Source organism: Grammomys surdaster, unplaced genomic scaffold, assembly GCF_004785775.1.
Source record: "Grammomys surdaster isolate TR1022 unplaced genomic scaffold, NIH_TR_1.0 348, whole genome shotgun sequence".
NCBI classification, from domain to species: Eukaryota; Metazoa; Chordata; class Mammalia; order Rodentia; family Muridae; genus Grammomys; species Grammomys surdaster.
In genome coordinates this window covers 190,247-217,184 of record NW_021604767.1, presented here as the reverse complement: position 1 = coordinate 217,184, position 26,938 = coordinate 190,247, and the positions used below count along the sequence as shown (strand labels likewise).

The following is a 26,938-nucleotide window of genomic DNA, read 5'->3' as shown; positions in this document are numbered from 1 at the left end:
GCAGATGTGTCTTAGTCATCAGATGTGCTCCTCCTCTGGACTGAAAAACCTTTCTGCATTAGCTGTGACATGATTTAAATATTGCAAAGATCATTCTGCCTGAGAGAGCACTTTCAATGCAACACATTTATGTTATTTGGGGATACACCTGCTAGTGTAGAATGTGTGTTCAGAAAACAGAAGATGGTTTTTGAAATTTTGGAGCAAAGCGACACTCTGACGGTTATGAAGGTTATGTCTTACAGGAAGAATGAACACGTACGAACTGGTCTGGGGGAGGAATGAGAGTGAGGGATATAGATAGATTGGAGGAGGGAGACAGAGAAGTTTCTGCTATGAAAGCAGTGACTGAACTACTCACTTGGTGTGTGCTTTAAATGTTAGCCCGAGAGGTCTATGATGCTTTATGAAAGTCAGGGTGAAGGAGAGAACTGAGGAAGAAGAGGGTTGTGGAGTGTAGAGATGTCTCTTTGAGTTTTGTGTTTTATTTCTTTTTTTCCTGGTTTACTGTAGATCATCTTTCTTAATTTGTTTTTGGTCATGTTTCTTGTTCTCTGTGGGAGTTTTCTGGCTTTGTTTGCCTTTTTTTTTTTTTAGAAAGTCCTTTTGTTTGTTGGTTTGAAATGACATTCTAGTTGTCATGGGAAAGACAACAGTGTCCTAAGCTTTCTGGTATCAGAGCCCTGAGGAAAAGGAAAAAGCATGTGACTGGGAAGAATAGAAACTTCCTCTTCTGAGCTGCAGTGAGGCCAGCCTAGGCTGAGTCATTTTAAGAAAGTGAAGATCCTCTCAGCAGATAATCAGATCCCACCCTAGGAGGTCCTGGGAAGCCCCAGAGAGAGTCACTGGAACAGCCTCTCCCTCAGTCTCTGAGTTCCCTGAGGACTGCCAGCTCTCTAGAAGCATGTAGAGCTAAGCAAAACACACACACACACACACACACACACACACACACACACACGAGGGAGAGAGAGGGAGGGAGGGGAGAGAGGGAGGGAGGGGAGAAGGGAGAGAGAGAGATAGAGGGAGAGAGAGAGAGAGAGAGAGAGAGAGAGAGAGAGAGAGAGAGAGAGCGAGCATGAGTGAACTTAGTTTTCACCGAGTTTCATCCTCTGTGAAAACAATTGAAGCCCCCCTGCTTGGAACCATGCATAGAACCTATCATTTTGATTGGACATGCGCTGTGTTTTGTACCATAATTGTTGAACAAACATTTCTGAGTTTAGTGATGGAATACTCGCCTACCATACACATGGCTCTGGGTTCAGGTCCCAGTGTCATAAAGCAAAAAGTCCCAAACCAACAAATAAAAACCTTTCTAAGTGTAAGGAATCCCAACAGGATAAATAGATCCATCCAAGAGCCATTTGTGACTAGAGTCCTGGGCCAGCGAGGGCTAGCTCCCCTTCCCCATAGAGCTTCTAGAAAGCACGAGAATGTCCAGACAGTATGATGATGTGTGCTCCTTTTCTCAAGTAATTTATCCACAGAAATTCCAGAAATACTAGGGATGAAGTGCTAACTAGTCTGACTCCTGTGTTCTGATACCTTTAAATGATCCCTGATAACAAGTGAGTAACAGTTTTGTGAATTATCCTGCTGGATACTCCTTCTTCTGTGACTTAAACAGTCTTCCTTATCTTTATCTTGCTATGGAGAGCATAGCACGTCTCCTGTGATGTATACTCCAGGGGAGCAGGGCCACAAGCAGTTCTTTTGTCTCTTCCTCCCATTGTGTTGCAGAACTACTGGAATTAGAGATGAGGATTAGTGCAATTAGCTTTTTACGGAGGTTCCTGAGTTCGAACTCAGATCCTCAGGCTTTTGTGGCAAGAAATGGTATTTGTTGTCTCCATCATGAATTTTTTAAACTACCAATATATAGAATAATTTAGTGTTGTGCCAGCGTTTCACTGTGTAGTTGCAAGTGAGGCATTTTGCAAAATAAATTTAAAATGTGTATGTTTTATTCTTTTACTTCTGTCAAATAATCTATTTCTTGAGTATAGAAAATTGATACATCATATGCATCTACATCATATATACCTACACATACATCATCTACATCATATGCATATATACATACAGCCTACATACATACACATATAGCCTACATACATACACATACAGCCTACATACATACACATACAGCCTACACACACACATACAGCCTACATACACACACATACAGCCTACATACACACACATACAGCCTACACACATACACATACAGCCTACACACACACACATACAGCCTACACACACACACATACAGCCTACACACACACATACAGCCTACATACATACACATACAGCCTACATACATACACATACAGCCTACATACATACAGCCTACATACATACACATACAGCCTACACACATACACATACAGCCTACATACATACACATACAGCCTACATACATACACACACACATTCACATATACATATATATCATATGCTTCTGTATTTTGTCCACAAAGTGTTTTCTTCAGCAGCATGGCACAGCATCACCCATTGCTTCATAGTAGTGTGTTGTCATGGTGAGCTGGTACTTTCTCTCTTATAGTCACTGGAATTGCTATCTAAAGGGAAACAGTGTGTCTACCTTTTAATGAGAATCAAGATTCTTGTGAGTTTTCTTTGATGAATTGACTGGATATTTTTAGTGATCTGTTAGAACATTTCTTATTCTTTTTTACCCTCTTAGCCTTAGGTATGATGGATTCTTTAAAACTAGTTTCATTCAGCCCCAAGAAATAGGAAATACTTATTTGAAAGCTGTGTTTTAGTGCTCACCAGGAATGATCTAATCTGCACCCGCGTGTGTTGCCATTTCTATGTTTGTTAGTGTTGTATTTATTTGTGAAGTGGTGAGGGTCTTGGGTTCAGTGAGTATTCTATTTGTCAGAAATACCAAGTGGTGTAGCTGAAAATAGCACCTGGATGATCAGAGCTTGTTGCCCCAAGGAGCTCCCATTGTCATGCCCCCTTTAAGGCAACTCCAGAAGGTGCTGCAGAGTTGGAGCATCCATGCAGGTGGCTGGAATGCAGGGTAGACACATCCAGGCATGGAGTTTGTGGTAGTGTGATCTTGGTGGTGACCGAGGGCTCAGGAATTGAATGAACACAGTAAGTAAATAGGCATGAGGACTTTGGTCTGTTATGTATTTTAGTTAAATTCCAACACTTCTGCCACTGAGAAATATTATGGACTAAGGAACTGAGTCCCCAAAGAAAGGAAAAGTCCTATTCTTAGTGGGGCCCTCTCAGGTAGGATGGTAGGCTGTTACTTTGTGTAGGTCCTTTGGTGGGGACTAGTGGTCATTCCTGGGTAGAGTAATTGTCTGGATGAGAATTGAAGACTCTTTTTATCTTTCTCCCTCTCTCCCCCATCCTTTCTGTATCTCCTTTTTTCCTCCCATCTCTCTCTCTCCCTTCCCCTTCCTCTCATTTCTCTCTCCTTTTCTCTACCCAGCCCTACCACTTTCTCTCTCCCTCTCTCTCCATCCTCTCTCCCTCCCTTCTTCTCTCCTTCCTTTTCTAGTATCTTACTCATTATGTAGCCTAGCTGGCTGCAAATTTTGCATCAGCCTCCCTGAATGCTGAGTACAGGTGACAGTCACTATGCTAATCTCCTACAGACACCTAGCTAGAATGGTTTAGAGTCCCGAATCACAGAAACAGTTTCGCTTTTATTTTTTTAAAAATATATTTCATATAGGTTACTCATATAGATTGTGTCATTACAAAGCACAGGTTGCCATGCATATCCACAGCTTCTGTATCAGTGGATATAATTAACCAGAGATGAGAAACAATTAGAAAACTAAACACAAAACAAAGCCAATCAGCCAACCAACAAGAACAACAACAAAAATAACCCTAATTGCATCATTCTGTAAACAGTACAATGTGTCTGCTTTTTACATAGCATTTACATTGCGTTCAGATTATGAGCAATCTACAGATGACTTAACTGAGTTTTGGGAAGGATAAGCACAGGCAAGCATATGCAGGCATTGCGTCATCCTAAGTGAAGGACTCAAACCACTTTGGGAATTTGGTAACCTGGAAGGATGGCATAGATATGACTTGGCCTTGCTCCTCAAAGATCATAGGATGTCTGTCCACTCACAGTTGTTTACTATCACCACAGTCTACTCTAGAACCCAATCTTCACCTCTAGAGACACCTGAAACCATTGCCAGTTGATTGACATACTCCCCCAGGCTCAATAATGTGAAGATCTGCCTTCTCTTTCTATCATTTTACCATTCTGGTGTCTTGAATGAATTAGGATCACATGGTATATGGCCTTTTTTGACTGTATTTTTCATTTAACATTATACTTACAAGGTTTGCCCATTTTGTACTTTCAGTTGGTATTTCCTTTCTTGATAGATAATATTTCATTTTATATATAGATACCATTTTATTTGTCTTTATTGACTGATGGTTGTTCGGGTCATTTCCACTTATTTGGCCGTTATTAATAATCTTGCTGTAAACATTTGTACATTTTTTTGTATAGGTGCACTTTTCATTTCTCCTAAGTATTTTGTCTAGACTAGAATTACTAAGTCCAAAAATATCTCTTATTTGCTACTCTTTTCAATAGCTTCTCTCTAGATCTCTGTCTCTTTTTTTCTTTCCGATGTTATGAAACATCATGCCTGGGTTCTTCTGTGGCCTATCTTTAAGCTTAGAGAAGATTGACTGGATTTTGCATGGTAGCTCTTTTCTGGCAGAGTCATTAAAAATCCCACTTCTTTATGTTTATTATATTTTCATGTTCACAATCTAATATAGCTCTTTGGTGCAGAGGTGATGTTGTTTTCTATATTGCATTGTTTATGGAATGATTCGGTTAGGGGTTATTTTTGGTTTTATGTGGTTTTCTAATTGTTTCTCATCTCTGGTTAGTTATACCCACTAATATAGAAGCCATGGGTACTGAGGACTGGCTGTGCTTTGGGTTGGCCCGCTTTAAATAATAACCTATAGGAAATTCCTCCATTTTTTTTAATAACATTTCTAAAGTATAGAATTATAAATCATGCATTTTGTTAGACTTTTACATTTTACAATAATGAAAGTTTCCTGAAAGAAAAACATGACTGTCATAGCTCAGGAATGCTGTAATAGGAGATGTCTCTTGCCAGATGAGACTTTACATTCTAGGCACTGCATCCCTGAGCAACTACTAGTTCCTATATGCTTCCCAGAATGTGCTAATACATTAGATGTATTTATAGCCACATATGTGTTATACGTGTTATTCATGGTGTTGTTCCATACATTACATATGCTTATAGTATTTTGCCTTTTCCCTCTACTTGTAATTGCCATTAAATAACGATTTAACTAATTTCTGCTTTTTCTGTTTGCTTTGGCAGCCAGGGACCTCTGGACCCACTTAAAATTTCTAGGAGCCCTGAGCTCATTGTAGTGGCCGGCTGAAGCCTTGACTTTCTTAAAATTTTCTTCCCTTTTCTTAACTACTTCTTTTAAAAAAATACTTGAAAGTTTGTTTTCTTTTTGTGAACTTTATTTAAACAATTTTGGTGAATAGGAGGATTGACTAGGTAGATAGAAGAGGGGTGCTTGACCTGATGCAGTGGACAGTGTTCTGTGCTTGTATAATTTTAGCATCTGGGTCATCACATAGCAGAGCAGTACTTAAGAAATTAGCCCTTTAACGGATATTTAAGACTGAAAGACTCCAAAGGATGAATGTAGTTTACAAAATTGCAAAAGGTATTTTTTAGAAAGTGTTATTAGAAAAGGATGATTTTCTAGTTGCAACATTTTAGATATTTTTATGTCACAGAAACTGTACTTAGTGCTTCTTTTACATCCTTAGGATAAGCACTTATGAGACAGATTTCTGAGTTCGAGGCCAGCCTACAGAGTGAGTTCCAGGACAGCCAGAACTATACAGAGAAACCCTGTCTCGAAAACAAACAAACAAACAAAGAAACAAACAAAAAGGATAAGCACTTATGAATTTGCAGGCCGTGATATTGAAATAGAAAACATGTCCCCTCCTCCCCCCCTTCTTTTGGACTTCAGTGCTGTGCTTTGAATGTGGTAAATATCAATTTTATTACTCTAGGAATTGTTTATCTGTAGACCCTAGATGCTTTCTTTACAAGTGAATTCCCAGGTGGGAAATCACTTGGCATTTGCTTACTAATGAGAGAAATCACTTTGATTAGGCCTGTCTTGCCAGTGTGTGTGGAGCACATTCTGCATTTCAGTTCAGAGGGTTTGGCTTTAGCATACATCTGATTCGAAAGTTAGCTCCCGATTGATTTTAGTTCATCAAGGTTTACTCAATGGTGCTCTGGCTACCATTGTGTTTGAAGTTGATTTTGGATGTTACATTGTACTTAACTTGAAATTCTCTTTAATGAGGGAATGGAATGTATTACGTTGTTGCTGTTTGATGGTGGTCCTTCTAGAAAGCAGCCAAGTGAACTGGCTGTCATGTTGCTTTTGAGTAGCTCGTTCTTAAATTCTACAACCCTTAGTAATCCAGGTATGTTTAGGGTCTTCTGAATCCATGAGGGCACAGTGTTTGTAATATTCATGTCTGTCGTCTTTGACAGTCAATCTGCTCAAACAACTTCTTTTCCTATTACCTTGACTTTGCACTTTTGCATTGGTCACAGTACATTGTGGTCCAGCGTCTGCCTCAAGCATAGCCTTGCCATTTGACGATCTTTCCGAAATCTACTAGCTTCCTCTTGCTGATCTTCATTTCACTCCTCTTTACCATGTTACACAGGAATCTTCCCCTCAGTTCTCCTCCTCTCTGGGCTGGTCACGTGCTTAGAATTTAATTGGGATACTTGGCCATTTCTTTCCTTTTCTCACTGTCTTCTTTCTTCCCCTTGCTCAAGACCTAACTAGCTTTCCAGAAGTCTGTCCTGAAATGTCTCGTCACTTTCTACTTTCCCTGGCCTATGTATCTAATCAGTGATGAGTTGTTTCTTTATCTCTCTGCTTTAAGTCATTAATGTCTGACTGCTTCCTCAGTGTAGGAGTTGGTAATTCCATCTGTCAGACCTGTAAAACCCCAAAGTGTGCCTCTCACTACATTCCCTTGTTTAGTTAATCTTGCTTAATTAACCCAAGAAGATATCACTGAACACAGTTTTCACCATTTCCCACAACCAATTGAAACTTAGTTCCAGTTCTAAATGCTGCTGTTTCTTCCTCTTCCTCTTCTTCTCCTCCTCCTCCTCTTCCTCTTTCTCCTTCTCCTCTTTCTCCTCCTCCTTCTTCTTCTCCTCCTCCTCCTCTTCTTCCTCCTCCTCCTCCTCCTCCTCCTCCTCCTCCTCCTCTTTTTCCTCCTCCTTCTCTTCCCCTCCTCTTCTTAAGTATTCTTGAATTCTCAAGGTATCCAAACATAGTGGTAAGTGCAGCACTAGGGCCCTCTGCCAACACTGCCATCAGACATTCAATGTAGAACTTACAAGCATTAACTGAGCTTTAAAGAAATCAAAGCAAACTGTGTGGAAAAGATGTCTGCAGGCAATTCTGAAGAACGTGTTGGACACGAGAATAGAGATTACTATGTGCATGGCTTGCTAAAAGAGCAAGAGAAGCTCCACCATGTACCTAAGACAATGCAGGCAGCCTGGGAGCATTAGGATTTGGAAAATGTGACTTGGGCGATAGGTAATCTGGATTATGAAAAGCCAGGTGTCGTGGAGCAGCCTTGTAATCTTAGCACATTAAGGTCAAAGACAAGTAAGTGGGTCCTTGGAGCTGCTGCTGGCCAGACCTCTCAGCTTTGTCATTGAATCCCAGGTCTCTGACTCAAAAGACAAGGTGGGTGGCTTCCAGGAGCAACACCCAAGATTGATCTCTGGCTTCTACATATATAAGTGTTAACACATGCACTTCTATCTACACACAAACACCCATACAGAACATGTGTGTGCTGACACCACACACTCAGAAAGGGGAGACTGAAAAAATGGCTTATGAGCAAAGTATTTAAATAGAGAAAAAGAGAATCTGAGCTATCAATAATTTCAAATAGCAGAAGGGTTACCTTTTGGAAATGTTTGTCCTGTACTAGAAGAAGCTAAAATACATCACAGAAAAGATGTGTTTCCTACCCTAATAGTAAGAAGACAGTTTTTCATTTGGTGTACAGAGACTCAGACTCAATTGCCTATCATATTGGTGTTAATATAGAAACTGGAAAGTATTTCTTCAAAATATTGTGGGAAGGATTGGATTATTATAAAAAATTAATTAGAACACTGCTATATTCCAGGCCACCTATGATGTGTCAAGGGTGTCCCTTAATATGATACTAAAGAGTGTCCCAGCCTTTGTAATTTTAACTATAGCTTGGAAGTGTTCGTGTAAATATGTAGCATAGGAGAGATGACTCAGTGATTAAGAGCACTGACTGCTGCTCTTCCAGAGACATGGGTTCAATTCGCAGAACTACCTGGTAACTCACAACTCTATAACTCCAGTCTCAGAGAATTGGATGCTGTTTTCTGCCCTCAGTGGGCACTAGGCTCACATATGGTACACAAACACACATACAGGGAAAACACCCATATACATAAAAATGAAAATAAAAACGAAGAATATGTAAACTTTCTAATAGTCATTACAATTAAAATATCTCCATTTCTATGGTAGGAATATTAAAATAGCTTTTGGAGAATTGCTGGAAAGACATATATTTGGTTTTCGTATCCTATAAGCTACTCCTATAATACACAGATTCTAGGTAGGAGTCATATAGTCAGTTTTATTTATTTGTTCAAAGGCTGGTCTTCTGAAAATGGCTATATAAATATGTATTTTAACAACTGTTATTATTAGAGGGTTGTATGAAAGTCTGCCAACATGATCCTAATATTTATATAATAGATCAAAATATTTTGAAAATTCTGCTCTCAAATGTGATCTTTGTTGTTTTAAAATCCAAAATGTACTTGTTATTTTCAGTTAACTGCAGCTGGATAGTTTTTATCACCAATCTTTGTTTTTCTGCTTTTAATTAAAAAAGCCAGAAATTATTACACAAAGAATAACTATCTCATGTTAATTATTTAAGTGAAAATAAGAATTTGGGGAGTTGAGACTGGGGATGTTTCAGTCAATAAAATGATAAAACTAGTACTTACGTGCAAATTAACAGTCAGGACGCCAACTTGTTATAACCAATGACCTCATTGCAATTATTTCCAAACTCTAGAGTAATTATAGATTCATGCTTATATATTAAGTGATAGCAAGCGACTTTCAGAGTCTGTGTTTGTCATACACATTCAGTAAATTCAATAGTCAGCTATTAGGGGAAAAAAAACACTGATGAGCTGAATAATATCTCCATGAATAAGGAAATTAATTTGTGATTGGGTGATGTTATGCTTTTAGGTTTATAGACATCTTATTGCTGAGCAGTCTCGACTGAGGCAGTGCAGGTGTTTACATGAATATAAAATCGGCAACTATATTTAACTCTAATTTAATGTACCATGATAGGCAAAGCCTGTTTGTCTCTGACTGGGACTTATTTGAAGCTAATGACATCTCAGAGGAGATTGTAGATACAATGTTCCTTTTTAGAAACAAAACCCAAGTATGTGTGCTAGGGGCACATGGTGATATTCTTTGTTACTGTCTCTGTATTTGTTATCTAATTTGACTTTGTCACAAAGCTCTGGCAGGGATGGGCATGTAGTTCAACTGTAGATCAAGGATTTAGCATCCATGGGACTGATACTCTGTGCCCCACCCAGGCTGGCTCCAAATCCAACATGTTCCAGGCACATCATCTCAGGCACTGTGATGCTGGGCAGGTGGCTTCTTTCTTATTCTGGATAGTTTTCTTTAAACTTTATATTGCTAATATGAGCACCCAGGACTGTGGTCTAGGAAATCTTACAGGCATGAAGTTAACATGTTACATGGATTCACAGAGATATGCTCATTGTAGCCAGGCCAGAGTTGTCTTGGTTAATGTTTAGGTCTTCTTTACAACAATTTCCTTTCAACTGTGGGCTAACCTGAAATCATCTCCATGGTCCTCTTTGGTGTGTGCTCAGTCTTTTGTTCATCTACCCCTTATTGTCAAGGCCAAGTGGGTGTATTTTTGAGGAAGTTTCAGCAGCACACATATGGCTCCTTCCCAACTCGATATGGTAGTAGCAGAGTCGACTAAGAGACTGACTGGATGTCTATCTAGTCTGCTCTCGACTCCACTCTTCTCTCAACAAAACCTCCTGAACTTCCAGTTTTTATATTCTATTAATTAGGAAAAAGAGAAAAACTGCCACAATATCACAGGGAGTTTTGTCTCCTGCTAATCAATACTTGTCTTCTTCAGAATAAAGTGTGGTCTTTCTTTACCTTGAGGGAGAAAATGTTAGATTTTGTTACAGTATATTATCTTTTACAGGGTTCAGTGATCATCCCTATGGCCGTGCCATGTCAATGCTCTAAAATACTTTATTTTAATCTGCATTTTTTGGGTTTTGAATCCTAATTGAATTACTTCCCACCCACCCCCCCCCCTTGAGTATTCAGACAGCCTTTACACTTTTCTATGGAGTCTTAACGACCCCAGAACCCTGTTTCATTTTCCCTTTCATGCTACCTGATGGGATTGTTCAGGAAAAATTATAGCAGATTGTCCTGGAAAACTGCTTCATTCATAGCAAAACAAATCAAAACACCTAAAAGGAAGTTCGTATAGCAGTGTGGTGACTCTTGTTTGAAATCCTGGCATTTCTCGAGAGGGTGAGACAGGAGGATGGCAAGTTTGAAGCCAGCCTGGTTCCATAGTGAATCCATTTCTAAAGAAACATCAAAAGCATCAACAGTTACAATGACCGAATCTTGGGTAATTAGCCGGTTCGGTTTCCAAAGGACATGGTGAATCTAGTCCCAGACCTGTGAATGCTGCCCATTTAGCATTAGTGGAAGACAGTGAAAGGGCTTGAAACATGAAGTTCCAGTTTTGCTACCATAAAGAAAGGGGAAGGATTGCAGGTTGGAGAAATAAGAACATATTTTTAAGGAGACTACAAATACAGGAGATGAAAACACACAATAATGCTTATCACTGAATGTGTATGAGTATCTCTTTCTCCACTGAGAGTAGATCTAATTGGATCATTCTGATGGAAATGTGTTGCTTTCCATTTTTCCTGTAAATAATTTAATCATTAAAATTTTGTATCAATCTTGCCGAATTAGTTTAAGTCTGGGTGCTATTACATTCGTCCACACAATCTTAAAAATTGTGTTTTGGATGTATAATTGAGGCTATGTCATTTGTAACTGGGTGTACTTGTAGTTTAGTTGGTTAATTTTTTATCATCCTGGAAGGGATACCATAATATTTTGTCAGATGTGTCAAAGGAGCAGCAACATAAATGTGCAGCGTAAAGGCATGTCTCTACACTGGGTCAACCCTTCCTATGTGTGCTAACAGCAAAGTCTGGTGTAACCATATAGAAAACTAAATGCTTGTAAAACTTACCAATTCTCATCATTTCATGCCTTTTGGGAATCAATTCTAAAGTTCATATTGGAAGCTCCCTTCAACTAGTTCCAATAGCTATTGTGACTGTCATGTGATCAATGATGCAAAATAGTGTCACATGTGGGTTCAAAACTAATCTAAATTGGTGTTTTGGAACAGCAAAACAAAGTGTCTGATGTGCATGGTCTCCTTTCACTGATGAAGAATTAAGAAGCAGGTCTCCCTGGGACAGCCAGCAGAGACAGGAGCCTAGCACAGCAAGCCTCTGAGAGGTTCTACCCAGCAGCTGACTGAGACAGAGGCCCACAGACAAACATTGGATGTAAAATTGTTAGAGTGAGGATGGAAGGTCCTCAAAGGGATAGCAATCCCAACAGTGTCAACTAACCTGGACCCCTGGGTGCTCCCATACACTGAGCATACACAAGATGGTCCAAGGTCCCAGACATACAAGAAGCAGAAGGCTGCCTTGTCTGGCCTCAGTGGGAGAGGATGCACCTAGTCCTGCAGAAACTTGATGCACCAGGGTCCGGGGGCGGGTATATAAGGGGGCTGCCCTCTCAGAGTTGAAGAAGGGGGAAAACCAGGAGAGTGGCAACATTTGAGATGCAAATAAATACATGATTAAATGAATAAATGAGAAATAATGTGGCATTACTCAGTTTTACAAACTATCCATCATCTGATCATAACCCAAAGAATCTGAGATCATGATAACTATGAAATGTAATTTATTTTTAGTTTTGATTATTTGTTCTTAGACACCTAATTCATATAATTATCCTGGCAGTGTGTTTTTGCAGTTTTCACTTTTTCTAAACAACTGTATTATTTCATAATTCTTAGCTCACCAGAGAAGTTGACTTTATCCCTACCTCATTAAATAGTGATAATGAATTTAAATCCAGTTGACAGAATTTTCTAAAGCTCTGGGAATATGTCCATGCCAGTGATTAAACTGCATTCCTGTTCCCGAGGAATTTTAATTTTTGAAGCTGCTATAAAATTATTTTTGTCCGTCCTAACTACAATCCATGTTTTTACATATTCACCAAAATGGAATCACATCTTTAAAAAATAAAGTCCTAGACTTTGTATTGTACTTAGTTATAAATCACTTTGTTTTAATCATGTTTTTGTATGTATTGGTTTCAAAGTCCGTTTCTTTGATTTTAAAATTATTTGTTGTTGTTGCTATCATCATCATGACCGTCACCATCCTGACCGTTCTCATCATCATCATCATCACCTCCATCATCTTTATCATTATCATCATCACCATCATCATCATCTTGCATGTGTGTCTGTGTGGGGGTGGGTTGGTATGTATACCACAGTATGCATGTAGAAGTCAGAGTATAAATTTCATGGGATCTTTCATTCTGCCAATATGTGTGTTCCAGATATTGAATTCAGGCATTTGTGTCAAGCACCTTTGCCCACCAAGCCTTCTCACAGATCCTTATTTCTTTGTTCTTCTTGGGCTTTCCTAGAAAAGGATAGAGAAAAATAGAAACATTTAGATCAATAGTGGAAATATGATCCACATTATCAAATGCTGTTTATAAGGGTTACTGATTAGCTGGTCCAGTATAGATGGCCAGGGTTCAACCCAGCCAGCAACACCTCCTTCAAACAAACAAACGAACAAACAAACAAACAAACAAACAAAGCAAGGGAGGAAAAAGCCATGTTGGTGAGGAATTTGGCTTGCTCCTGGCAATGGCAGACAGTGGCATTGGCTGTTAGAGGCGGGAGTAGAGAGAAAACCAACTCTTTTAAGAAATTAGTGTCAAAATGGTATTCAGTGGCCCATCACATAAAATCAACACATCTGTATTGAGAATGTTATTTAGCACACACTCTGGGGGTGCTTTTTTTTTCTCATTTTCTGAACTTGTAAATCCCTGATTTATCCCTAGCATGGGTCACTGAACAGAGTCTGGTTTTCCTCATTAGATACAAGGTAATGAGGCCTTCAGTCTTCTGTCCTATTTTACCTTCTACCCAACTTTGTCAGACATGTACTTCCTCCCCAGATGAAGGAGATCATGGTGAGTACCATGTTTCCCTGTTCCCTGCAGGAGTAGCTGGAACCTCTTTTCTTCTCACCTTTTCAGCCTTTGTTCAGCCTTTCTGGGCTTGGGTCTCCATCCCCATAGTCCACTGTGTGGCAGTGGTCTCAGGATGCTGAGGAGCTGGGGAGCAGAGTCATGGGCAGCATGTTCTCCGAGAGCTGTCTGGGTATGGGCAGTGCTCTACCATCCCTCTTCTAGCTTGGGAACTCACACAAGTGATACAAGTGGAATGAACCTGTCTCTCTTGTGCCTAGGTCCCAGAAGGTTTAGTTTAAAATATTTAAAATCCTTTGTTGGTTAATTTTCTTCTGTTTGTGTCTCAGCTCACTGAGATGTTACTGGGTTCCTTTGGCTTTCTGCTATTTGAACAGAGAAGCAATTTAGGGGAATTACAGTTTTTCCTTCTCTCTCTCTCTCTCTCTCTCTCTCTCTCTCTCTTTCTTTCTTTTCTTTTTGTATTTTTAAGGGATTTTTTTTTAAAAAGGAGGCTGTTCCAAAAAACACCATACTAACCAGATGCAAGCTTCATGCTCTCCCTTGATTCTCTTCTCTTAATTATCACAATGTTCCTTTATCTTCTGTCATCATAAGACTCCAGAAGTATTATGTTTTCCTAAATAAAGAAAACTTCTCACTCATAAAGATTCAAACCATGTCCCAGAGGGTGACTTTTAATTTGACAAAAGATCTTGTACATGACAAAGAGTTCCCCAGAAGATTACTCTTAAGTAGACAATTCCCTTAGTGTGCTGAGAGCCACATTAAACAATTGTCAACATTTGAAAAACATACACACACCTGTTCCTAATATTCATATGTAAATGGTGAATATTTACATGTATACCCCCATGTAATGAGTCATAAAACAGTCTGTGAATTACCCAACTGGGCCAATGTTGAAGAAGCACAAAAGATGGCTGATCTAGTTTGTATCTCTGTTGTAAGAAGATATCAACTTGACCAGCAGAAACTTTGTGCTTGAGATGTAAGTTGTGGGTAGGTCACTTTACACTTCCCTGGTCCTGTCCTAGGGGGCCAAGGTAGGAGGGAACTTCAGGGCAGCCATCTGAAATTAGGAATTGAAGCAGGGACCAAGGAAGGAAAGCTACTTGCTGGCTTGCTTCCTCAGGCTTTCTCAGCTACCTTTCTAGATGGTGTAAGCCCACCCACAGTGTTCTGGGCCACCATGCCCAATTTAAGTAGGTTTTAAGTACATTAATATATTTAATTGGATTATCAAACCCTGTGGAACTTATAGTAGCCTTTATCTTGACTTGAGAATCTGTTTGTTCTTTATGAGATCTTGGAGTGAGTTGTTTTTCATATACTTCCGTAGCTCAGAACGTAAGATCCTACAAAACCATAACTGGGCTATGGAGTAGTTCCCCAGAGAAGAGATGCTGTATATTGCAGCCATTGAATTTCCATAAACCATACTGTTTGTTTGTGGCAATTAGCACTTACTGTGTAGCTCACACTGGTCTACTGTTTTCCTCTGCTCTTTCAGCACTGTGTCTCAGCACAGCTCTCTATGGTTTGGAGTATTATTTAATATTCACTTCATAGGTGAATGATTAGAACAGAGACAGTTTTTATCTTCTCTAAGGTCATATTCACAGTGTTGCCTTGAGATTTGCCATCAACTCATTTTGGTATCAACTCATTTTTGTTCCCCTTCTCCACTTCATTTGCACAGTTCCTCACCTCCAGCCCTTTCTGAACCTTCCATTCATGTCAGGGAAAATGTACCAACCCACTCATTATTTTTCAATTAGGGTCAGTCTTCATCTGGTTAAAAAATTGACTAGAGACAGGATGGAGAGACCCCAGCGGGAAACACGTATGGATTTGCGATAAACTCTTTTTCTCTGAATGTTAAATTTTAACTTTGCAGTATTTACTCAACTGTCAGCCAAGTGACAAATCTTCTACCTCAGTTCACGAAGGGCCACTACTTCCTTTTAAAGTTTGAAATATGACTTTAAAAAACTGCAGTCCGATTAGGTTTCTCCGTTCATAGCAGGATGAGAATCTCTCTTTCTTGGGTGGAATTGGGGAGTAAGATTGGAACATCCATAGAAAACCTGAGATCTCTCTTGAAAATGTAAAGCCAACCTATAGTATTTTTATTTGAGACTTGATTTAGTTGAGTAATTTGTAATCTCTTAAATGCTTGAGTCAACCAAAACCATGACTTCCTCTTCAATTATAGAAGTATGTGTGTGTGTGTGTGTGTGATTTTAATATTCTAATTGCTTTTCTCCTGGAAGAAAAGTATCACTTTGTTGTCTGTTTAGCATTCCCCAGCTCACTAGAAGGACATGTTAATATAACTTTTTTTTCTTCTCTCAAGGAACTTGCCTAAGCTTGGGTTTAGAGAGAAGGTTAAAGCAAATAGATAGATTAATCTGGCAACAGATAGGTGCCATGTAAACCTATATGGGATGCTACCACAGTGGAGAAGACAGACTCCAGTGAACAACTGCTGAGAGAAAAGTCAGAGGGCAAGGCTTTGTGCAGAGGATGGGGCTTGAATTTGAAGTCTCAATTGGATAAACTTTGAATGGATAGAAAGCATTGGGAAGGTGTGATGTAATAGAAGAGAATCCCACCAATGGAGCAAAATTAGAATACACACACACACATACAATATGTATATATAACATATAATATATAACATATAATATATAACATATAACATAATATATAATATACAATACACAATATAATATATGATATATAATATATAATATATAAAATATAATATATAATATATAATATATTATATATAAGATATATGATATATGATATATATATATATTCAGGACAGTTATGAAGACTGTACTATTAAGAGCATTGTGGGCAAACAGTGTCTGGCTTTACAGAATCCCAAACAGTAGGTGCCAGTTCTGCCCCCTTTCTCCTTTTGCAGAGTGCTGGGCATCCGTTGTACATACTAGAGAAGGGCTCTATCACTAAGCTGTATCCTCAGCCCAAGCTGCATTTCCTAATTTCAGATCCACTAGCTGCATGTATCTGTATACCTAACATTTTAAGTTTAAATTAAGCAAAAGCTGAATGCCTCCATCTGCAGCAGCTGTCTTTTGAGAGATTAGTGGCTATATATAGTTCTTACTGTGGGAATGTCAATGATATAGGGTGTTTTCACAAACAAGCAGCAAGACCTACGGGACAGCACAGTGTCCTGTTTCAATAGTGTTAGGTTTGGATATGAAGAACTGTCTAGTTGTGGAGCTAGCATAATAATAAAAACTGGGGTTGAATTTTAATGCTGTCAGTAAAGATCAACTTTACGTTCCTTGTCCTCTTCCTCCTCTGCCTGCATCCTCTCCTTCCTCCCGACTCCTCTCGATTTTTCTTATCTTTCTGTTTTTAATTGCTATTTTGTTGTTCAAGGACTAAACATAGTTTGCCAATGAATTTTATTTTGTGTGTGTTAAGAATGTCACGCTTCATTTACATTCGAAATTCATCAGTCACGTACTAGTTTTATACCCAAGAAACTAGAGGATGGCGGGAAATACTTTTTCATTGAAGTAGATTTTAAGGAGAATTCAGCTTAGTTTATCATGACGGTCAGGCATGGATAATAATTTGAGTCTAGAAACCGCAACAGGAATGATGGTGTAAAGCTAAAGCGATCCTGTTGGGATGTGTGGGAGATCTGGAGCAAATGATGTTGTGAGACCTTAGGATAGGGGCTGAAGAGATGGCGCAGATGTTAATATACTGAGATGTACAGAGATGACTCATGCAGAAGACCCAAGTTCACATCCCAGCACCCATGCCTAGTGCCTCACAACTGTCTGTAGATCCAGCTCTATGGGGACTCTGCACTCCTGACCCCCAGTGCACATGCATTCATGTGCACAACACACACACACACACACACACACACACACACTTATATAATTACATCTTTACAATTTAAAGATATTTTGATACTTGTTTGAATGGAGGTGTACTTCTTGGCCATTTCGATTTGTTTTAAGGTATTAGAATTTATTTTTGGATAATGTAGAGACAGTGTGTATGGCATTGATTTAGTAACTCCTGCTCCTGTAGTAGCCAGTCCCTTGCTTGTGTTTCCTGTGCATGAGAGACTGTTAGAATCTCCACGGGAAAAACATCAACAGAGAAATACTGTGGTGCTATATTAGGAATTGCTTCATTGGTGTGATAAATATTTTATTACTTAATATTGCATTTTAATAGTTTGTAATCAGTAATAAACTTTTATGTAATATGTGTTTATTTTTAACAATTTGTTGCTAATAATAGTCACTCCTACCAAGTTGTAAACACTATGATAAAAATGTGCAGAGATTGTAAAAATATCACATACTGGGCTTCTCAAAATAAGGGCTTCTAATAATATCTTTAAAATGTATGAAAACTTAAGAGAACCCTGGTCCCCAAAACCTTCACTGTAGCCACTCCTTGTGTTGCATGGGATTGTAGGAACATCTTGGTTATCCTGTAACTATATCTGTTCTACTTTAAATGACTTTTTTGTTGCATTAGTCAGAAGTTATATGGTCCCAGAGAACAGCTTTCATGATAAAAGTATTTGCTTAAGTGGCACAGGGACACTCAACAAACAAAAATCAAGACTCAGGCAAAAGCTCCAGGCTTATAAACCAGATGAGTATCTGAGATGAAATAGCTGAATATTATACTTTCTCATTGATCTCATGAGAGATACTGTATCTTAGAGCTGGGCTGAAACAATATAAATGAGGAATATAGTTCGAATATGACTTTAGTTCTAGGATCTGAAAATTAGTAAGTTTTCTGGTCACTTTTCCAACTCTCCTAATAGAAGACTGTGCCCCTGTGATTTGTAATAAGAAAGTTATCTTCTAAGCCAGTGGTTCTCAACCTGTGGGTCGAATTTCTTTCGTAGGAGTTGCCTACGACCCTGGGAAACCATAGATATTTACATCACTACTCATAATAATTGCAAAATTACAGTTCTGAAGTAGCAATGACAACAATTTTATGGTTGGGGGTAACCACATGAGATTGAGAACCACTGCCCTTCACATTAATGGTCTTACCATCTAACCTGTTGTCCTGTGTGTGGAGATATGTGGTGTTCATTCTTAGCCAAGCAAGGGAGTAGACACCATGGCTAGAGGAAGAGCTGGTGGTTTTGGGAGGATAGGCTTGGAGAGGATGACATACCTGTTGTCAAATAAATTAATATTTCTCACAGCATCTCACAGTCACCTTTAGAGTATGCTTAAGTGTTCAAGTTAGTTCCATGCTTGTCGGAATTATATAGATCTTGTAGCATCCTTAATCATGAACAGTGGGTCTACTGAGTGACTCACTATTCATGGTAGACTATTGATTAGTCTACTATGATATTCACTATTGATAGTAGACTGGATCAATGAGTGCATCCTTGGGGTTTGTATCTCACCAGGTCATTCAGATAACTCTAGTGATCAATAGGGATGCACCAACTTTGCTAGAAGTTACAGTATACATCAAACAATGACATCTCAAATTCATTATATGAATCTTTTGTTACTTATAAAGGTACCCTAAAGTAATAGTCTTAAAGGATTTTGCGCAGTAGTAACATTCTAGGACCCTCCGGAATTTTGTTGTTTTTTTTTAATCTTAAGTGGGATAACTACTAGATTCAGTGTGTTACTTCTAAAGGGTTGCTTATTTGACCCCATAGTCTAATTATAAAGTTCAAACATCATCTCAGTCAAATTCTTGATGTGACTTGTGCTTTCAAAACTCCTTGTTCTGGCAGTTTCATATGCAGAGGCAGAAATGACAAGCGTATGACCCTCTGTATTTCCAGTAGGACAGCAGATGGTTGCTGACTATGTCATAGGACCTTTCTTTTAGGACTTTTGGGTTTTTAATAGTAATCTTAGCACATCAAAGGTCCTCACAAGATAAGCAGGGTTCATGATAGTTTCCTTTTTGCTCGGATAACTTTGATCATAACTGAGACTGCTGTTTTCAGGTAACCTATCTTGCAGGGGTGGTGGTGGTGGTCCTGGTGGCAAACGTTGTCTCTTCCTTCTCTGCAAACAAGGTGGGACTACTGAGCCTCACTGGAGAGTTGAAGTGATGCTTCCATGGGGCGTAACACCCCCCCAACCCCCATACACATACAATGTATAGCACAGAGTATCATGTATCCAATGACAATAGAAATACAGATCACTTTGAAGAGAGAGGAACTAGAATGATATAGTTGCCTATTTAGACACAGTTATTATTTAAATAAGCAGGGTTGCTGGTTACAGAGTAACTTTTCAGAACAAAAGGGCTTTGTCCTCGTGGCCTTTAGAAAAGTTTGCCATTTGCAAAGCCTGTTTTGCTGAGGCCCATTTTTATTGAGGGCTGATTTGTTAGAATGGTGGACCATCTGGCACTTCAAAACTTCTGAGACTTTCAGGGACAAAAAAAGTGATTGTGTGCCGTGTTATTAACTGTCAAATAAAATGATGCCGTCATTTGTGGATGGAGAGCTACCTGAGAAGAGAAACACGTTGTACTTGGAAATTTTCTAGTGGACTTCATTTTGTGTGAAAAGAGTATTGCATGATAAGGTTAAAAAAATTCAATTTAAGTCAAAGAGATTTAAAATAAATCTCATCTATCCATATTCATCTCTATATCTTCCTCCAAGTGATACCCATGATTACTACCTTATAGAGTGTTACAGATTTACCATAGATTATTCCTACATAAAGCTTTATCATCCCCCTCCCTTTTGAAGATATACATATGGCTTATTTCTATATGTGCACTATTTATTTGTCTATTTATTTATTTATTTGCCAGCCCTATCTACTTTTCCATAGCGCCTCAGCTTCTTACTATGTGACTTTGCCATCACTTCTTTACCTGCTTTCTGTTCAAATGGAGCTTATTGGGCATTCTTAAACACATGTTTGTGAATTCCTGTGGCTTGAATTTCTGTGTCAAAGGTCATAAGCATTTAAAATTATCCTCTTTTCCCCAGACTGGGCAGATTCTAGTAATCTTCAGGAAATGGGATGGTTTAGCCTAGTTCTACCAGACATAGGAATTCTTCACTTTCTAATCAGCCCACAATTTTCTAATAAGCCGTGTCATGCATGGTCTGGGTTGACTGACTATGTTTGGTAGAAGCATGTGGAGAAGAAACAAAGAATCAACGCCCGGAGTGCATGTAGAAAGAAGTCAGGTAAAGACACAACATGTCAATCAGAGGGTGGGTGGGGTAGAGAGAGATAAACAAAGAAAATTATTGTCTTTGTCTTTAGGGGCGCCATATGTGTGCTTCCTGTGGAAAGTGTACAGACTGGATTTGGGTGCTCTGAATGAAGGATAGTCATGGTTAGGAATTTGCAGTAGACTTGTATCTTTACAGAGATCTTAGTTAAGCGCAAAGCTGGTTGGAACATAGCTAAGAGTTGAAGCCAGCTATGGTTCTGTCTGCTCTGGGGCCTAGAGAGTCCTCAGCTCAGTATTAGAAGCAGATCTCCTGGGGGTTAGTTTGACCTTTTCCTCTGTTCACCATGTGTTCAGTTCCTGAAGTACATATTCAGAGTGCAGGAGCAATGAGGCCCCTGCAGGACAAGTACCTGGGTTTGTTGGTGAGAGAAAATTTTTATGTATAATCCCGACATTTTCTTTGCTACAGGTTAAGATTTTTGTTTTACATTTTGACTTTGATTTCTTTAACCTAGGCATTCCCACAAAATTGGCAAAACTTTATTAAGGCAAGAACTTTCTTCTAAAAGCTCCATGTCACAACATGGCCACATCTGCCTTACGCTCTTCCTGTCAGAAGAACATATATAACACTAAAACTTGGCTGTTAATAGCATTTTACTCTTTTCTGATGCTGGATCATTTTTGAGAAGGATATATTTTGGGGACATTAACTTGTCTCAGTATTATTTTTTTGAGTCACCTACTAAAGTGTTCTCTGAATCCTTAAACAGAGGGCTGACCTCTGCACCTGGCTGGCTAATTCAGAAGTGGATCAGTCAGCTTGCCTGCCCTAGAACCCTTTTCCCACCCCCAACTCTCCCAAGGAAGAAAAAACTCTTTGTGCTTTTTAACATCACTGTTAAAACCTTCTGGCCATGTACTATGGAAATATCTAAAGTAGTAAATTTTTTTTCTTATGAATGGTATTTTATTTTTATTTCCCAACACCTACCCTTATCATTATCAAAATAGATATGGCATTTATTAAAGGTGAACATTATAAAATAAGACTTTGTGTACAATTTTATGCCTGGACTTCCTGGGATGAAAGGAGGTTTCACCCCTTTCATCAGGGGGCTCAGGCCTCCATCTCTTGGTTGAACTTTCTGCCCTTTGGGGCTGTATATTACCTTAAATAGCTTGCAGCTGACAGACTGCACTGCTGGCCCATGTGAACTGGAACGCTGTAATGGATTGGGGTAGCGTCTCCTAATGGAACCACTGTGGTAGAAGACAATGAGCAGAAATCTCTCCTCATGATTAGAGGCTTGGAGCTATTTTATTTTATTTTAGTTCTGACCTCCAAGTTAGCAGATTATGAAGAGGAGAAATGAGGTTATTTGCTTCACAAGAAATAAACAGAGTCTTTCCTTAAGTCAGAATGGGCTTAGAGCAGGCAAAGTGTTTGTGCCCATGCCTGAAGCTGTTCATTTCGGTAACAAGTGAGCCAGCAGCCACCATTTATCTGAGGTCACCTACTGACTCCCATATGCTTTGCTTTACAGGCTTCTAAAATGTCTTTCTTTGCTTGGTGTTTTTCCTATTGGCCACTATCAGGAGAAATCTGTTAGGTTTTATGAAGAAAATACACGTTATGTTTACAGTTTTAAAACTGTGAACTTGGTATTTAGAGGGAAGGAAAGTTTAAGATACACTCTAGGAGAAAATACCAGTTTTGTTTCCTCCCAAAAAGCTTCTCTTTATGTTAACCCTAGATCATCTCTTGTTGCTTTTATAAAATTACAAGTAAGTTATCTTTCTTTTAGTAAGTTGTACGCAACACAGTTTTTAAATGTGGAATGATACTCAGTCAACCTGGCCTTTGGAAGTTCATAGGGAAGCCATACAGGGCTTTTCATTTTGACATTGGAATGTGGTTTTAATTATAATTTGGATTTTATTGGTTGGATTTTCCTGTGTTTCTCCATGGTTCTGGAGCTTTTTTTTTTTTTTTTTTTTACATTCTCATGTAACTGTGTGCTTGTATTTGAAACATGACTTACTTAGCTAAAGATTGCTGGGTTGCTCAGGCTGATCGCTCAAGACTGGCAGCATTGCGTGCGTTTCCTGTTCCTGAGGATCAGTGAGCCATTTATTTGCACACTAGTTTAAATCGAGAAAATGTCAACTACTTCAAATGCCACCATCCAATTTGTTGTCTCTCTGGTGGCTTTTTAATTTCACTGGAGGCTTCTCTAAGACTTATAGGATTTACAGAAGATAATGTATCAAGTAAAGCTTGCTGTATAAAAAAGGGGGGTATATATCACAAAGTTGGTATTTCATGAACTGAATTTAAACTGAGGAAATGTCATTACCAATACATAGGAGGCAATTCACTACGTTTAGATTTCAGAAGTCTTATTTTTTAATGTCTCATTTCCAAACTTATAATTTACAGGCTGGAGAGGTAGCTGAATGGTTGAGCACTTCCCTAGCTTAGATGAGTCCGTAGATTTGATTGTCTAGAACCGAATAAATGAATAAGAAACATAACAGTACAGATTTAGTGTGATCACAGTATGTACTTAGATTGAAGAATGAAAGATTGGGACCAGAGAGATGGCCTGGCCTTTGAGTGTTCATATAGTTCTCCGAGGCCTTGGAGTTCAGGTCCCATCCAGGTCAGGTGGCTCACAGCCTCTTCTAATTCCAGCCCAGCAGATCCAGTGCTTTTCTTGTAGCCATTGTACACACCCGCACTCTCATGCACATACCCATACATACATGCATAATTAAAAATAAAAATCATGCCGGGCAGTGGTGGTGCACGCCTTTAATCCCAGCACTTGGGAGGCAGAGGCAGGCGGATTTCTGAGTTTGAGGCTAGCCTGGTCTACAGAGTGAGTTCCAGGACAGCCAGGGCTACACAGAGAAACCCTGTCTCGAAAAACAAAAAACAAACAAACAAAAAAATCATTAAAACAAGAATTTAAAGATGCCTTCTCTTTTGAGTGGTCTATTTTGAATATAGATCCCCTGGTTTGTGCACGTCACCTTTGTCTACTTTGCCATCATAACTAGGTTTAGCCCCCTGCCCCCTTTGACAGTATTGACAATGGTTAAGAGAGTTCTATATCAGTGCCCTCTCTTCTTTGCTGGTGGAGGGTGGCAATTCTGAGAATGGGCATTCATCCAAGAGCAGCAGCTTTGGGATGTTCTACTGCAAAGCTGATGGGACCTCCTACTTTTTCCTTATCATGTGCAGAATATGTACATTTACCACACTCATAAATGTGTCTTCTCTGAAGGAGATCTGCCCTAAAAAAGGATGCTGTAATATGTCTTGACCCTTATTCTTGTGGAAGAATACAGGATATCTCAGGCACTTCTAATAACATTGTGCTCCTTGGCTTGGTGCAAAAACCTTTTAAATGTAAGAGTCTGCTTCTGCTGTCCTATTGTCTGTTGCTTGGTAGAGGCTTTACAGTTCACTCTTAAGATATGTGTGCGGGGAGCGGCCTGTTTGCACATGTCAGCTCACCAGTCCTGTAGCACTCTGGGTGGTAGCTGGAAGTTTGCCCAGCTGAGAGAGATTGTTCTTTTTCTCCCTGTCCTTTATTTATTTATTTTTGGGGGGTGGTAGTGGTGATGGCAGTGTTGGTGGTTCCTTTTGCCTTGAATTTATGTAAAAAGTTTATTTGCTGCTGTTTAAAGATCCCAGCATGTGGCCTGAGCCCTGGCAGTCTGGATTCCTTGACTGAAGCAGTAACTGAGGAGTCCCCTGGATTTCTGAAATGTGGTGCTCCAATCTTGTCCGTTCTGTTTTCAGCCACATTGCAGATTGCTTTTCCTCTATATTTTCTGAATAATGGTTGGAGAAAGTTGAGTTTTTGAAATCAAGAGTATCTATTTATCCATCTGAATCTAGTGCATTGGAAATCGCATATGGCCATTTTTTGCCCAGGGGAACATAGAGATTTCTATAAATAAGCAATGAAAATATTTTAAAAGCTTTTAAAATTTGTATAAATGGACATATGTAAAACACATGCTATTGAAATACTGCTGTGAAAGTAAGTTGGGAATGAGGTGGAAAGAGAAAAGGCTCTCGGATCAGTGATGGACTCCTGGTGGATTCCTACCCTTCTATGTGAAGGTCTTTCCTAGTAGGTTTAAATGGTTGCTAACAATTTTGATACTCAAATAATCATTTTGGAAATGATGCTCTGATTTCAGCGTGTTCTTCCATCTTTGCTGTTATGCAAAAAAGTTAACTCAGTTGCATTAACATCACTCCATTCATGGTATGTCCCCATTAAAACACTAACTGTTTATGTTAAAATCCTCCCTGTGGCTAGAGAAAGATGCTTCCTATGGACCTCTATGCTAAATAGCTATTTAAAGCCAAAAAAAAAAAGCCAAAAACAGCCACCCCCCAAAAAAACCCAAAAACTCAACCAACCAACAAAAAACCCCAAAAAGCAAAAACCAAAACAAACAAACAAACAAACAAACAAATGTTAAATGGTAGGGTGACTGATCAGTACAAAGGTGTAGTTTGTTTTGAACTTTCCCCTCCAAAGTTATCCCACCTGAAACCGTGTTACTCTGAGTGCCACCAAAGTGGAAAATAAAGTTTGGTGTCACTGGTTGTCAAAATTGGAATATTTTCTCTCGTTTTGTGTCCGTATTAAATTCTCCCTATGAAAACAGACCGGGTGACTTTTTAATAAGATCAAAGAACTTTAAGAAGTATTTCCCTCATCGTTTTGCCTTTGCAGCCCGTTTTATTTTCTTTGCACAAATAATGGAATTAATCAAGCCTGTTTCCTTTCGTGGCTTACATTGTACGGTGCACCCACTCCTTTTCTTTTCATGGGTGGGCTCCCAAGGGGACTATGGATCCTGGGTCTATTCAGGACTGAGACAATGTAAAGGATACTGTACTGAAGTCTGGGGCGGGGAGGCCTCCAGGAAGTAGGAGGAAGCTTCAGTCATGCTGAGTGAGGGGTGGTGAAGAGGGAGGATGCTGATTAAAATAATAAACAGGGGCTGAGGAGAGAGTCGATTGCCTGTCGCCTGGGTGCTGTCAGATCAGGTCTGGGAGTCACTGGAGCTGCTGCAGGCTCCCTCTGGGCTCTGCACACCCTTCCTGAGGATGTGTTGCAAGATCTTTTCCTCCGGGCTGGAGCAAAGCAACTTTTAAAAGTTTAACTCCGCGGCACCGACAGCATACCTTAGGCTGCGCTGAAGTGCGGAAGTCAAGTGAAACTAGCTTGGTGGTCACCATAGCAACTGCGCTGCTGCTGTCTGGGAGAATGGAGACCGGTGGTCTCCTGTCTCGGGTTCTTTCTGGCTTTTTCAGCTAGGCGCACACTCATGCTTACTGGAACGGTACATAAGTCCTGGTGTTTTAAAACTGGCTCTTTACTCCTACTTTTTTTTTTTCCTGTTTCTTTTCCTTTTTTCTTTTTGAAGGCAGTCTGAATGGAGGAAGTTGTTAATGCTGGGCTTTTCTTCCCTCCCTTCTCTCTAGCAAGTTTCCAGGCTATAGCTTTTTCCTCTTTTCCTTTCTGCTGTGTGTAATTGAGACCAAACTCTAAGCCTGGGCTCTGGAGAGAACAGTGGTGGCCTGCAGGTCGTTAGGGAGGCGAGCAGAAAGAGATCCTGGGCTTCCCAGGGCAAAAAGGAGACCATGCCAGCCTTGAGGAACACAGCTACAAGAAAACACAGAAGCAGGTCTCTGCCTGCCGAGCTCCGAAGTCCGTGAGAAAACGGACCCAAGGTGGGGTGGCTAAAATGTCCCAGCGCAAGCCGCTGATGCTCATGGACCACCGCTCAAGGGCAAGGATTGTAAAGCATTTTACGAAGGAATTGAAAGTATAGCTGGAGAAGAGACGGGTTTTAGAAGTTGGACGCTGTTGTCTGAAGGAAGTTTGCCAGGAAGATGTAGGCTTCAAGGGCTCCCTCCCGGACGATGATTGGTCTGAACTTCGGCTTACGAGAATTGTTGACAAAATTTGAAAAGGTATGCAGAAAGCAAACTTCACGGATGCACTTCTGTTTTAACTCTGTTTCTGCTCTCCTCTTTCTTCTTCTTCTTCTTCTTCTTCTTCTTCTTCTTCTT

The 26,938-nt window shown here is 39.5% G+C and overlaps 1 protein-coding gene across 5 annotated transcripts in view; it reads left to right on the top strand.

Moving 5' to 3' along the window:
- The window catches only part of Utrn (utrophin), a 429,847-nt gene that overhangs the window by 241,005 nt on the left and 161,904 nt on the right, over nucleotides 1–26,938 (top strand). Inside the window, exons 1-2 of one of the 5 annotated variants that reach the window (XM_028779237.1) lie at nucleotides 19,466–19,470; nucleotides 21,044–21,046. The exons of the other annotated variants lie outside the window; for them this stretch is intronic. Coding sequence (XP_028635070.1) covers nucleotides 19,468–19,470; nucleotides 21,044–21,046 — 6 coding nt within the window. The 5' untranslated portion in view covers nucleotides 19,466–19,467. Of the gene's footprint in view, nucleotides 1–19,465; nucleotides 19,471–21,043; nucleotides 21,047–26,938 lie in introns of those variants that run through there. 5 annotated transcript variants of the gene reach the window in all.